Here is a 14,006-nt window from a genome sequence, read left to right as displayed (position 1 = left end):
CCTCCCCTAGGAGCCCAACCACGTCGGCCTACGTACGCAGGTTGACATCACATATGTTCCTGCTCTGGTAATAATAATAATAATAATAATTTTTATTTATACCCCGCCCTCCCCAGCCAAGGCCGGGCTCAGAGCGGCTTACAAGCAATAATAAAAACAAATTGAATGATTACAACTTAAAAACAAAATACAACATTAAAATATGGAAACATTAAAATATTAAAATGTAGCCTCATCACAGGAGGAGAAGGAAAGGAAAAAAGAAAGGAAGGAAGGGAGGGAATCAAATTGGCTCCAAGCCAAAGGCCAGGCGGAACAACTCTGTCTTACAGGCCCTGTGGAAAGAAATCCGATCCTGCAGGGCCCTGGTCTCATGAGGCAGAGCGTTCCACCAGGCCGGAGCCTGAGTTGAAAAGGCCCTGGCTCTGGTTGAAGCCAATCTAACTTCCTTAGGGCCCGGGACCACTAGGGTGTTGCTATTTATGGACCTTGAGGCTCTCTGTGGGGCATACCGGCAGAGGCGGTCCCGTAGGTCAAAAGCAGCACCTTAAATCTGACCCTGTCGGTGCAGTTTGAAAAGCACTGGGTGAATATGCTCCCGTGGCAGAGACCCTGTGAGGAGCCTCGCTGCAGCATTCTGCACCCTCTGGAGTTTCTGGGTCAGCTTCAAGGGCAGCCCCGCGTAGAGTGAATTACAGTAGTCAAGCCTGGCAATGACCATTGCATGGATCACTGTGACCATTGCATGGATCACTGTGACCATTGCATGGATCACTGTGACCATTGCATGGATCACTGTGACCATTGCATGGATCACTGTGACCATTGCATGGATCACTGTGGCCAGGTCGGGGCGGGAGAGGTAAGGGATCAACTGCTTGATGCGGCGAAGGTGGAAAAATGTCGCCTTGGCTGTTGCTGTAACTTGCATCTCCATGGAAAGGGAGGCGTCATGGATTACACCCAAACTCTTAACGGAAGGCAATGGCACTAATTGGGCCCCCGCAAGAGAAGGGAGTTGGTCCCTCATCCCCATGCCATCCCGACCCAGCCATAGGACCTCTGTCTTCAAAGGATTTAGTTTCAATCGGCTCCCACAAAACCATCCATCCACAGCTTCCAAGCATCTGGTCAGTGTGTTCGGGGCCGAGTCGGTGTGGCCATCCATCAGCAGATAGAGCTGAGTGTCATCAGCATATTGGTGACAGCCCAGCCCAAAGCTCCGGATAATCTGGGCAAGGGGGCGCATAAAGATGTTAAAAAGCATCGGGGAGAGAATTGTGCCCTGTGGCACTCCACACACCAAGGAATGGCGCGACGACATTTCCCTCCCTAGTGTCCCCAACCAGAGATAAAAGAGCACAGCCAGTTACGGGCTATGCTCTGTATCCCCACGTCTGCGAGGCGGTGGTCCAGAAGATCATGATCGACCATGTCAAAGGCTGCTGACAAATCTAAAAGGATCAGCAGTCCTGACCCACCTCGATCCAGTTGTCTACGGAGATCATCTGTGAGGGCAACCAGAGCCATCTCGGTCCCAAAACCAGGACGGAAACCGGACTGAAATGGATCTAAAGCCGATGTTTCCTCCAGAAACCTACCAAGCTGTTCAGCAACCGCTCTCTCAATTACCTTACCCAGATATGGAAGATTTGAAACTGGGCGGTAATTGGGTAGGTCTAAGGGATCTAATGAAGTTTTCTTTAAGAGTGGACACACTACTGCTTCCTTCAGTTCCCCTGGGAATGTCCTCGTGTCAACATCTGGACACTCCCTAATCAGCCAAGATGGGCACGGATCAAGGAGGCAGGTGGTGGGCCTACCAACTTGGAGGAATCTATCCACATCAGGGAGTATCTGATCGAAATGGTCCAGCACTGGACCTGAAGTCAGTCGAGGGGCCTCCAGTTCAGTCACTGTATCTAAATTGGCAGGGAGGTCACGGCAGAGCAACAGAACTTTCGCCGCAAGAAAGCTCGCGAATGCCTCACAGCTGTGGGTCGAATTTGTGCTTAAATTTGGTTGTCCTCCTAAGGATGTTATTGACCTAATTATTCTAAAAAGTTGTGCCGGGCGAGAGCTAGCGGATGCAATGGAAGTAAGATTTCTTAGCAGCTTTCATAGCCATATCATAGACTTTCATAAGCGTTCTATAAGATGTTCTTGAGGCTCCGTCACGAGTCTGTCGCCATACTCGCTCTAGCTGTCTGAGATCCCGCTTCATTTTCCGGAGCTCCTCAGTAAACCAAGGGGCCCGGTTTCGATGGGGTCGCAGAGGGCACTTAGGTGCGATCTCATCAATGGCTGCCAAGAGCCGGTTATTCCAGTCCTCAACAAGGTCATCTAATGAGTCGCCAGGAGGAGCAGGGTCCCGCAAGGCTTGTCGGAATCTATCAGGATCCATCTGTTTTCGCGGACGAGCCCAAGTAGGTTCGCCACCCGAGCAGGGGAGGAGCGGGAAGTCAATCTTTACTTTCAGAGCGTAGTGATCCGACCATGGCACTTCCACAGGGGGAGCATTTTATGGTACTCTCAACCATAAAAGGACCTTCCTTCCTGTACCTCTGACCATAAAAGGATCTTCCTCTTCCTACTCTTATCTGGGACACAGGTCACCATCTCTGGGAACTCGCTTTGGCGTTATTCCCAGACATGGGTCTGCGAGTCTTTGTGGTCAGCACATAAGGCACACACGCGTCATCCCTGCTGTTCTGGAACTTGGCAAGGTCACTCATTGCCGCCACGGACTGATAAGGGAGAGAGCTTTGTTCTTGTTATGGATTTGCTCAATGGCTCAAGTTTATGCATTTTAGCTAAGGAAAAATAGGGATTTTGGTGCAGTTTAAAACTGCCTGCACAGTCAGTTTTTGGGTTTTGGGAAACCCATTCCTTCAATTGAAAATTTATCAAAATAAAAATAAGACATGCATTACATGTTCACCTTTCAGTAGGTGAACAGAGTAGTAAATGTGTTGCATCACTCCTGTAGATTTAACAGGACATTAAAAACAATAGAAAGAGAGGAATATTACATAGGTCTAGATGGCATAACAAAATGACTTTATTTGTACACATGAAAGGGATAGAATTATATTAGTAAAACTACAAATAAGGTTTTTTTTTAGGTAGGCATATAGGCAACAAAGAGCAGATAACAATTTGGTGAAGAATTTCCTCCAAACTACCAGCAATGATAGTGCTAGGAAACAAAAACAGGTGGTTTTTTAAGGTGGTTTTTTTTTGTTAACGTCTTGAGCTATGTGTACCATAGCAAATGTGGGGGTAGGCAGTCTTTGCCGTCTCATTAGGTTTTAAGAGCATTGATATATCTAATAGGGGAAATTTAGATAACCAAAGTGCATTTAGGGAAAATGCATGAGATAAATCCTACTGCTACCATGTGCAGCTATCAAATGCTGTTAGTAGCTGAGCACTCGCAGAATTAGTCATAGAGTCTTCATCTCTGGGTAGCACCAGTTGAACTTTCTGAGGAAGCTGGGTATACACAACTGAGCACCACAATTAGGAAGTTGGGCTAGATGACCCTTGGGATCCCTTACAATTCAACAATTCTTGATTTACATCCCAAAGCAGCAGTATTTTTCTGCTCTATGAAACCTGAATGCAGCACTTATTCCTGACTCCTGTGTATCTCACAGCAGCCAATTGGAAACTGAGGAAGCCCCGTTGGACGTTCAGCTTCCAAAAAGGGTTTGCAAACCGGAACCGTCCCATCCGGGTTTGCGACGTTCATGAGTCAAGCTGTTTGACTTCCAAGGTAGGACTGTAACCTAGAGGTTGCTAGAGTGTATATTACAGTAGTTAGGCTATCCCTGTTCAGATAGGGCCACCAGCAGAAGCTGATGAAAGGAGCTGAGCCTCAAGCAACAGCAAATAATCCAGAAGTACCCTCAAGCTGTGTACCTGCTCCTTTAGAAGGAGTGTAACCCCATAAAGAGCAAGCAATATCCCATCCATACAGTCTAGGGGACCACCCACCGGCAGTGCTTCAGTCTTCTCTGGATTGAGCTTCATTTTGTTGGCTCTTGTCCAGTCCATTACTGTGGCGAGACAACAGTCCAGCACCTCCACTGCCAAGATTTAAATTAAAATACTTTATTGTCACTTGTACAACTTGTATACAGTGAGATTACACAAGCACCCCCCACTCAGCTCTCTTAGTCTTAATTCCCCTTTCTTACTGACGCACACCCACCAAACGCGAAAGTCAGTTGCCCTGTTGTTATCTTTTCATTCAGCAGCCTAACAGCCCACGGACAGAAGCTGTTCTTTACCCTGTTGGTGTGACTAGTCATGCTTCTATATCTTCTGCCTGAGGGCAGGAGATCAAGAAAGTGCTGGCCAGGGTGTGAATCATCCCTGAGAATTTTCCTCACTCTCCTGAGGCAACGTTCTTCTGCTATTTCATCCAGTGGATTCATGGGACAGCCCATAATATCTTGTGCTGTATTCACCACCCTCTGTAGGCACTTCCTATCAGATGATGTCAAACCAGCATACCACACCGTGATGCAGTATGAAAGGACACTTTCTATTGTTGACTGGTAGAAGGAGGTCATCAGATGTTGATTGATATTGTCTTCTGTAAGACTCTGAGGAGATGGAGTCTCTGTTGGGCTTTCTTAACCACCTGGGTTGTATTATTTTCCAAGTAAGGTCTTCACTGAGATAAACTCCCAGGAATTTAAAGGAAGAGACTCTCTCCCCACAGCCCTCCCCGATGTACAGCGGGGCTAGTTCTTCTCTCTTTCTCCGAAAGTCCAACACCATCTCTTTTGTCTTGCTGATAATAAGGTGCAAGTTGTTCCCTAGGCACCATGTAGGTATTTTTTGGACCTCCCCTCTATAAGCTGATTCGTCTCCACCTGTTATTAAACCCATTATGGTGGTGTCATCTGCAAATTTAATAATTGCAGTAGACGGGTCAGATGATACATAATCGTATGTATACAATGAATACAGGTGGGGACTTAGCACACATCCCTGTGGTGTGCCAGTGCTGATCTTTAAGGAATTAGATGTTACATGTCCAATCCTCACTGTTAAGTGTCCGATCTATCAGAAAGTCTTTAATCCAGTAATTTAATTTAGTAGTAAGTCAAGCTGTTTAGCTACCAATTCAGCCAAGTATCAATTGAGCATGCCTCCTGAGGAAAGCGCACGGTATTAATAAGGTAAACCATGTAAGGGAGGATAACCTTGCACTACTACGCAATCTCATGGTTTAGGAAATCGTCTTCACTTGGCATAGCGCTACATCCTGCAGCCGTCGGAAAGTTGCAGGATGCCTCGACGCTAGTTGTGTTTCTGTTTCTGTACTGTACATCCTTCCTCCAGGACGTTCAGGACAATATAAAAGGTTCTCTCGTTCTCCCTATTTTATCACATGCTTCTGAAGGAAGTTAGGCTGAGAGTCATCGAGGCCCAACATCACTGAAAACTGATTTAATTATTAGCATTTGAACCTCTTCTCCCCACCCACGTCTGATACGCACTTAACTCGGCGCAAGCACCGTTATATAGAGCTTTATTGCTGAATGAGCATGCTGAGGACTGGACATCTCTGGCTCCCTAACACAGCGATGCGGGCAGCCCCAGCTCGTCGCAAGTTTCTGGTTTAAAAAAAAAAAGGCAGCCACAAAAGAGTGTCTCCGCATTGTTTTGTGGGAGTAAAAAAAGAAAAGTTTTCCACATCCATTGGGTTGAAGCGCGCTTTGAAGCAAGCCGCCCCAATAAGCACAAGGCTTAGCAATTCATACACATTTTTTTAATTTGCACTTTTGTTCCGGCACGGCCACACACCCAGAAAAACCCAGAAACTTTTGCTGCTGTTTCAGAAAGCAGCGATTTAGTCCCGCCCGCCTACCCGGCGTTTCACCTCCGGGTCACGAGGCCCAGGCAGGAAGGCGCCGCCGCCGCCACCACCACCCGGCCCCCTCTCGAGCTCCTTTCCTCACCCGGAAGTTGTTGTTGAGCGCGGAGCGGCCGCCGAGGGGAGGTGAATGGGCGCCTCGGAGGCGGCTCGAGGGCGCTTCGAGCCGTTGCTCCCCGCGTTCTTCTCTCCGGTGGCGGAGGCCAGACCCTACTAGCTCGGCCTCGCTGCTCGAGAGCGGCGTGAGGAAGCCTTACTCCCCCTCCCCCCGGTGCAATATGTTCAAGAGAATGGCTGAGTTCGGGCCTGACTCCGGGGGCAGAGTGAAGGTAGGAGCCGGGAGCGGGGAGGAGGCTGAGGCGTGGCCAGCTCGGCGCGCTCGGATTCGAAACCGTTGTGCCTCCATAACCGTTACTTTTGAGTGACAGGGAGGTTCCGAAGCCCTGTGGGTGCGTCGGAGTGCGGAGTCGTTGGTGGGCAGAGCGCTTGCTTTGCGTTCGATTCGGTGCCGCCAATTAAAAAGATTTCAGGTGATGCGGAGATTCTCTTCGTGTCCGTCACAATAGACAAGAGGAGGCTGCAGAGGAGAACTGGTCCAAGGCATTGCCGCTTTTCTGTTTCTGTTTTCTACTTTTCTCTTCTTGTTGCGTATTCCCATCCATCCCACTTGCCTGTTACTCTCCACTAGCGTCGTTAAAATAACATTAGAAGTGGCTGCTTTTGGAGATGGATCCCCCATTAAATAGTGGCTTCTAAGGGGAAAATTTATAACGTACCTTAAAGACCATTGCAAACAATTGTTAGTAGGATTAGAATATCATTTGTAGTTTAAGGTTAAATTCTGGAAGAGGTAAAGGACTTGGATTACCATAAAAGATGTGGGAGGACCCACAAAGGGGAGGATGGAAGTCCAGGAGATTCCTTGGAATCTTGTTTTTTATTATTTATGTTTGATAAATCTTTGTAAAATTCTAATTTGAAAAACATATATATATATGGAAAGAGAGAGAGGCTTCTAGATACTGCAGGTAAGGAGTCCTCAAAACCGTTTCAAACATTTCTTTCTTTCCCTCCCTTCCAGACCAATTTCATCAACTAGGACCAATTGATCAAACTGATGTAAATCAGCATGAGTTTAAAACAAATTGATTTGAAGAAATAGTCGCATTTTTAGGCACCTCATGCACATACTGCGTTGTTTGTAAGGGGCTTTTTAAATTTTTGAATATTGGTACTCTACCTACTATCCAACGTTCTTGAGGCGGCTTACAGCATATTCTTAAAATATACTAAAATAGACACTGATGTGATGCTTACAAAAGTGTGTATCTTAAGTTTTCCGCTTAGTTCTCTTAATGTTTCAATAGGTGCCACTGCAGCTCCTGACCTAGAATGGATTATGGAAGCAAACAGTTGTTGGTCCCTCACAGGCCAGGGCTTCCTCACTAGTTCCTTCAGCTGCCTCACAAATTCAGTCTCCAGCAAGTCATAGAATTGTAGATTTGGAAGGGACCCTGAGGGTCATCTAGTTGAACCCCCTGCAATGCAGGAATTGCTGTAAATATGTTAGAAACCTCCTTCCCTGCATTCACACGGTCCAGTTGCCCCTCTTCTGTGGAATCTCTGAGCAATCAAAAACAACCCTGCCCCAACATAGCTGCCTAAATGACTAGACGTGAATTTCTTCATCTTTCTTTTGTCATTAATTGGGTGCAGTTATTTAGTCATTCAGAAGGCTGTAAATCAGTTAATTAGCTAAGTGTGTGTAGGATTGGACCACACACGTTATGTTTTGAGTCTTCATCCATAATACAATTGTTTGTTGGCTTACGTCTATCTTTTCTTTCATCATGATGCTCAAGGCAGTTTTCGTGTGTGTGTGTTCATGTTCCCAGTCAGACTTCCATCCAGGTGTTGAAGGGAGCCAAAGCCAGATCTGCTTAGCAAAAACATGGTGTATATTTTAGGGGAGGGGAGTAATTTTTGCCCCACCACCCAATTGGTTCCTCAATGTTATAGTGAATTTTGGAAATTGTATCTATGAAGTAAGTTTTGAAAGTTACTCTAGTTCAGGGGTCTGCAACCTTTAAGACAAAAAGAGCCACTTGGACCCGTTTCCGAAGAAAAAACAACTGGGAGCCGCAAAACCATTGTGACATTTAAAACAAATATATCTCCGGAGCCACAATCTGACAGCGGGCGGGAAGGTGACGTCGGGACGGTGCATGACTAACGCATGCACCGCCCCCATGCGACGTCACAGCCAGTACAGCGCCCGCCACAGTGAGGAGTGTCGGGGCGCACAATGCACCTCCTCCCCTCGCTAGTATCCGCCCCGGAGCCGCAGCAAAGATGTAAAAGAGCCACATGCGGCTCCGGAGCTGCAGGTTGCAGACCCCTGCTCTAGTTAGAAATTTAAGAGAAAGAAATAGATATTTTATATTTAAAGTTAGGCACATTGAATTTGTCGGAACAAAAACTAGTGACATTATTACTGTCACTCTCGGAGTATATATTTTGGTAGATAATGCAGGAAAGATTAGTTTATCTAGAAAGTAAGTTTTTATGTTAAGCAGATTTCTGAAAAACATTGTCATGCCTCTTTCTCACTTGAAGGGTGTTACTATTGTGAAACCTATTGTTTATGGAAATGTTGCACGCTATTTTGGGAAGAAACGAGAAGAAGATGGACATACACATCAGTGGACAGTTTATGTTAAGCCTTACAGAAATGAGGTAAACAGAATCGTTCTTGGATAACTGTATATAACATGCGTACACCTGTGCAAATTCTAATTGTTTTCTGCCCAATCCTGATCTCTTGAACACTGCTCATGTTTTAGATATCAAACTAGGATAACTATGTATGCAACTTTCAATATAAGGAACTCTACAGTAAAATAATTTTTTTTTTGACTACATAGGAACAAATATAAGGAATACCTTTGGAAAGATTGCAGTCTAAAGAAATAGGGTATTTGACTGCTGTCTGAATTGTGTGTGGAATGTGCTTAACTTTTCAGTAAATAGACTTATGGCATGTTTCAGAAAGCATCTTGGGGGAAATCAGATTAGAGGTCACACAAATGTTACAAGAATCATCAGCTTATATACTATTAATACTCATAAGTATTTCTGTGGTAAGTGGGCTAGAAGAACACAATGGAACATTGTAAAATATATTATTGAATGTGTAAGTAATGGTTGACTGTATTTGTTCCAGGATATGTCTGCATATGTAAAGAAAATCCAGTTTAAGTTACATGAAAGCTATGGTAATCCATTAAGAGGTATGACTTAAAAAATTTAGTTGATACAACATATGAAGTAGTTTTCAGAGAAGAAATGGCTTATGTTACTTTTTTCTCTCTCTTAGTTGTAACTAAGCCACCTTACGAAATCACTGAAACAGGCTGGGGTGAATTTGAAATCATCATCAAGATATTTTTTATTGATCCTAACGAAAGACCTGTGAGTATGCATATTAGCATGAATTGCAAAGACCTATTTTTAATATCTGGTTATTCTGAAGAAGCCAAATTCTGTTTCAGTTTGACTAGGGATTAGCAGTCCATTGGGAAAGATTCATTTGTTTTTTAAAAGTTGCTTATAGTGTATGCAGTTTGACCTATGATGAGAGAAATGAGACCTATGGAAATTTTGTATTTTAAGCCACTGTTAAAGGAAAAAGAGCCCAGTGTGTAAAAATTAGTGGCATCCCTAATTTGTGTGCTAAGCAGTATCTGTATACTTAATTATACACTTAATTGGTTTGTAAAGAACCCTAGTTTTCTAAATACTGTTGTTTTATCTATCCAGTGGCTTAATACCAGGCCAGAGTAAGAGCAGCAAATATTTTGAGAACTGACATAGACAGCATTAAATGTGGGGAAAATACTTTCAAAGTACTGTTGGGTTTTTAAAAAATGAGTTGAATTAATTATATCTTAATCAGTATGGTAAATTCTTACTCTGAATGAATGCTCCTTTTGTGCTGGCCACTATGTTGTTTTTTTAAAGTAATATTTATTAAAGTTTCAAAGGATACAAAAAAGAAAAAAGAAAACACAAAAAAATTCAACCTTTAGAGTCTCATTTTCAATAACTTCTTTCCACGACTTCCCCTCCCCTCCCCTTCTTGTATTCCAAATCCAAATATTTATCCAACAAGTTCTTATCTCTAGTTTCTTAACCTTAATTTGTTATTATGTTTATTTATATTAAATTTTAACCCTTAATTCATTATTATATTTAATTCAATTTGTATATCAACTTTTAATTTATATACCTTAATCGTTTATAAAAAAACTTTTTCTAAGATTGACCCTATTTCCCTTCCACAAATTCCCCGTTCTTGTAGTGATAACAGCATAAAATTTAACACAAAGTAAAAAAGATCAGGCCCCCTTTGGGTTTCCAAACCCCACCCTTCTCCCCCCGGTTTCAATCCCAAACCTTAGTCCATCTGTTTAGCCTGGTGACCTCACGTCCGAGGCTCTTGAATCTCTCTCAGTCCCTTTCTGCCGGCTTATTTGAGGGTCTCTTATGTTTAACATCCAATCTCGAAGGGGCATTCTCTCTGTAATGTCCATGTTCCTTCCAGCCAGGCCTCCTTGTTTAAAGGTGGAGCTCAAGTTCTGTCTCTTAAGTCCAAATACCCCAAAAGCTCCAGCTTCCACCTTGGTCATATTAATAACCATCTTGGCAGGCCTCCGGCTCCCATTTACCTTTTGTGACATTTCGGCCGCTCCTCCTTTCTGCTCCTCCTGTTCAGCAAATATCTCTTCCTTTTCTTCAGTCTCTGGTTTCTTTTCTTGTCCAGCTGCCTGTGTTTTGAACATCAAGTCCTTTTCCAACTCAGTAGATATATTTTCTGTTGACTTCGGTTTTGTAGGACTTGTAGACAAAACATGGCCTTGCTCGTACATCTTTCGCAGCTTTCCCATGAGAAAAACAACCTCATCCAGATCAGCCAGTATTTTCCGACCTATTTCCATTCTTGTAATGTCCGTGAATCCCCTCTAGAGGGATTCTGGTTACTTAATATTCCTTTCACTTCCAGTCCAAAAGTCAAATTAATTTGTATCAATCTTTCTTTATTTCCAATAGCTTGTAACAATATAACCGGCTAAACCAAAACTTTCAGCTTTTCCCGACTTTGACAGCTAATTTGACAGCTGTCAAAATCTCCTGTAACTCCTCAGCAGGCTCCTTTCGCGGGTTACTCCCAGTCTCGGGAAGAGTGGCACTTAATAAAAAAAAAAAAAAAATACACTCTCATCCTCCAGCACAGTAACTTAAACTTTTAAATCCGTGGAATTAATAACTTTTATCCAATCAGGGGGAAAAAACAATTCTTCTCTCAACCTTAGTTGGCAAATCCTTGCTTTAAAATGTTTACAATGGGGGGGAGACGGACTTCCTCTTTGCACCTCCCCCGCTCGTGCCGAATCCACAAAAAATAGAGTCCAATTTCCAGATTACTCACGGGTTGTTGTTCTTGATTTTAAGTCCAAATTTTTAAAGGAAGAAGTCAGCGCTCTCCGACGAATGGCATGCGGCTTCGCTCGGCAGGGGAAGCAGTAGAATCACAGCACCACGCCACTCCCCGTCCCCCGTTCCGTAGCCTTTAAAAAGGCTCCTTTGCGGGTCGGGAGGGCGCTAACGGTGCCCGCCGAGTCACCATGTCCACGGGCATGTGCTGGCCACTATGACCCTGGAATGTAGACAGTTAAAACACTAAATAACAGTTGTACAGGTTATTCTTATTATTTTTGTCTTGCACAGGTAACTCTGTATCACTTGCTGAAGCTGTTTCAGTCTGACACTAATGCAATCCTGGGGAAGAAAACTGTAGTTTCTGAATTTTATGATGAGATGGTAAGAAAATAAAAGTATTGTGGGGAAATTATCCATTGTAGCTGATGTATTAAATTTATTAATATTTTTTCATTAGATATTTCAGGATCCTACTGCTATGATGCAACAGCTGCTGACTACATCTCGTCAGTTAACACTTGGTGCCTATAAGCATGAAACAGAGTGTAAGTGCTAATAGGTGTGAATTTTACCTGAAATTGTGTTTTTGTGAACTGTCGGCTATATCTTTTACATGAAGTATATTTTGAAAGAAATGTTTATCTATTATGATGGATAGTACATACTGACCAGTTCCCTTAGAAAAAGAAATCTGATTCCTACTGTTGCTATCAGTCCAGATATAGAGCAGTAAATGTGAATGGCTTAGCTCTGTATACTAGGAATTTTGAAATGCAATAAAGTAAGCCCTCAAATCAGAATTACAGCACTTAAAAAGCACATGGTTTTTTTCTACCCACAAGTAAAAAAGACTATTGTTAGCAGTATACAAATTCTAGATTCTTTAAATATGAATTATATACAACAGCTGACCTGAATAGTTTTGTAGGAATTCAGAGTGTTGGAAAGGACCTCAAAAGTAATCTAGTCCAACCCCTTGTTACACAAGAATGCCACTCTGCAGCATCACTGATAGGCCACCCAGCCATTGCTTAAAAACCTCTAACGAAGGAGAGTGCCCTATTTTCAAAGGCAGTCCGCTCTATTGGCAAACAGTTCATACTGTCAGGAAGTCTCTCTCTCTCTGTTTTTAAAAAACTTTATTCCAAAACCGAAAAAGAATTACAAACATCAAATTCAAAATCCATATTCGTTTTGTAACATAAGTCTATTACATAGTTGACTAGATTAAAATATACCTAATTGCTATAGACTTCCCTTTTCTATATATAAATGCAACGCAATTAGAAATATTTCTAATATATTTATAATACTGTCAGGAAGTCTCATTGATTCAGGTCCTACTCTCTGGAGCAAATTTTGTCTTGGAAATCAAGCTGGTCAAACACATGCAAAGAAGTTCACACTTGAATGCCCATCTGCCCTGTTTTAAACAATATACAATGGATCAAACAGAGTTTATGTTTTCTAATTATTCAGCTGTGCTTTGGAATTCTCCTGACTTAGCAAAATGCTGCATATGTCTTTCTTGCTCTCAGTTGCCAATGTAGAAGTAAAAACCAGGGAGAAGCTGGAAGCTGCCAAGAAGAAAACCAGTTTTGAGATTGCTGAACTTAAAGAAAGATTAAAAGCAAGCCGTGAAACGATCAACTGCTTGAAAAATGAAATCAGAAAACTTGAGGATGATGATCAGTCTAAAGACATATAGCAAATAGCTACATATTAAAGGACTAAAAGTGAAACCTATTGTTATCATGTAACCAATAATGTATCTTCTAAGATTTTGTAAGGGCAAAATAAGTTACAGGGAGTTTTTGGTTGGGGGGGAGGAAGGGGGAAATTTGGTGTGTTATATTTCACTACTTGAATGTTTAATAATAAAATGTTATTTTCATAGTTTAAATTGCAATTGTCTTTCCATCTTTCTTTAAATAGGGTGGTGTAAAATTTAAGTTTTATTTATCAAGTTACCTTTATGGTACACTATACCCCATTCAAGTGTGTTCATATTGTAGTTTACTGAGCTTTATATGAAAACCTTTCACAATATTGGTGTTTAATGAGAGTAACATTTGATTGCTTGATACACTCCATTGACCTGAATATAAGAGGAAAATCTTAGCTTTGTTGATATATAAAGTCTGCCTCTGCTTCCAGACTAGTCAGAATTATCTGATAAAACTACTGTTGGACAAATAATAATTACTGGTGTGTTTTACATTGACAAACTATAAATCAGATTATTATTGATGGGGTATTGGAGGCAATAACAATGTTTGTTGCTTTGAGTTTCCTGAATAAAAGTACTGTATGGGAAGCATCTTGTATACTTTTTGTTTAGTACTTGAAAATATAATAGGATATGGACAGATAGTTATTTTATCATAAATTATCTGTAAGATTTATCATGCCACCTGACATGAACATGAAATGTTTCAATGTGGGTTTTTTTTTTAATTCACATTTGTATGAATGCAAGTAGACGCCTCTGTGTTGAAAGAGGCACACAAAAAAGCCTGCAGACCTGTGCTCAAACATGGGATTGTCGGGGCTAATGGGCACTGCGGCTAAGACTTGCCTGCATGCGCCTGTTCCATCCCCACATTTTAAAGTG

At 42.5% G+C, this 14,006-nt stretch overlaps 1 protein-coding gene across 1 annotated transcript; it reads left to right on the top strand.

Moving 5' to 3' along the window:
• The first annotated feature begins 5,981 nt into the window (after nt 1–5,981).
• YEATS4 (YEATS domain containing 4) lies at nt 5,982–13,709 on the top strand. Its single transcript, XM_083462540.1, has 7 exons — nt 5,982–6,222; nt 8,510–8,629; nt 9,117–9,183; nt 9,270–9,364; nt 11,681–11,773; nt 11,850–11,937; nt 12,931–13,709. The coding sequence occupies exons 1-7, from the start codon at nt 6,172–6,174 to the stop codon at nt 13,098–13,100; spliced, it is 684 nt and encodes a 227-aa protein (XP_083318666.1). The 5' UTR covers nt 5,982–6,171; the 3' UTR covers nt 13,101–13,709.
• The last annotated feature ends 297 nt before the right edge of the window (nt 13,710–14,006 follow it).

The sequence above is a fragment of the Podarcis liolepis genome (genome assembly GCF_965112155.1).
Source record: "Podarcis liolepis genome assembly, chromosome: 10".
Lineage (NCBI taxonomy): Eukaryota > Metazoa > Chordata > Lepidosauria > Squamata > Lacertidae > Podarcis > Podarcis liolepis.
The sequence above is the reverse complement of the archived record's forward strand: the minus strand, read 5'-3'. Positions and strand labels throughout refer to the sequence as shown.

What these genes read in the sequence shown, in the direction of transcription:
- YEATS4 (XM_083462540.1), top strand. Translation starts at nt 6,172, where the DNA reads ATGTTCAAGAGAATGGCTGAGTTCGGGCCTGACTCCGGGGGCAGAGTG. An exon ending in TTAAGCCTTACAGAAATGAG is followed by an intron (nt 8,630 to 9,116) that starts GTAAACAGAATC and finishes TATTTGTTCCAG; the next exon opens with GATATGTCTGCATATGTAAA. An exon ending in CTGAATTTTATGATGAGATG is followed by an intron (nt 11,774 to 11,849) that starts GTAAGAAAATAA and finishes TTTTTTCATTAG; the next exon opens with ATATTTCAGGATCCTACTGC.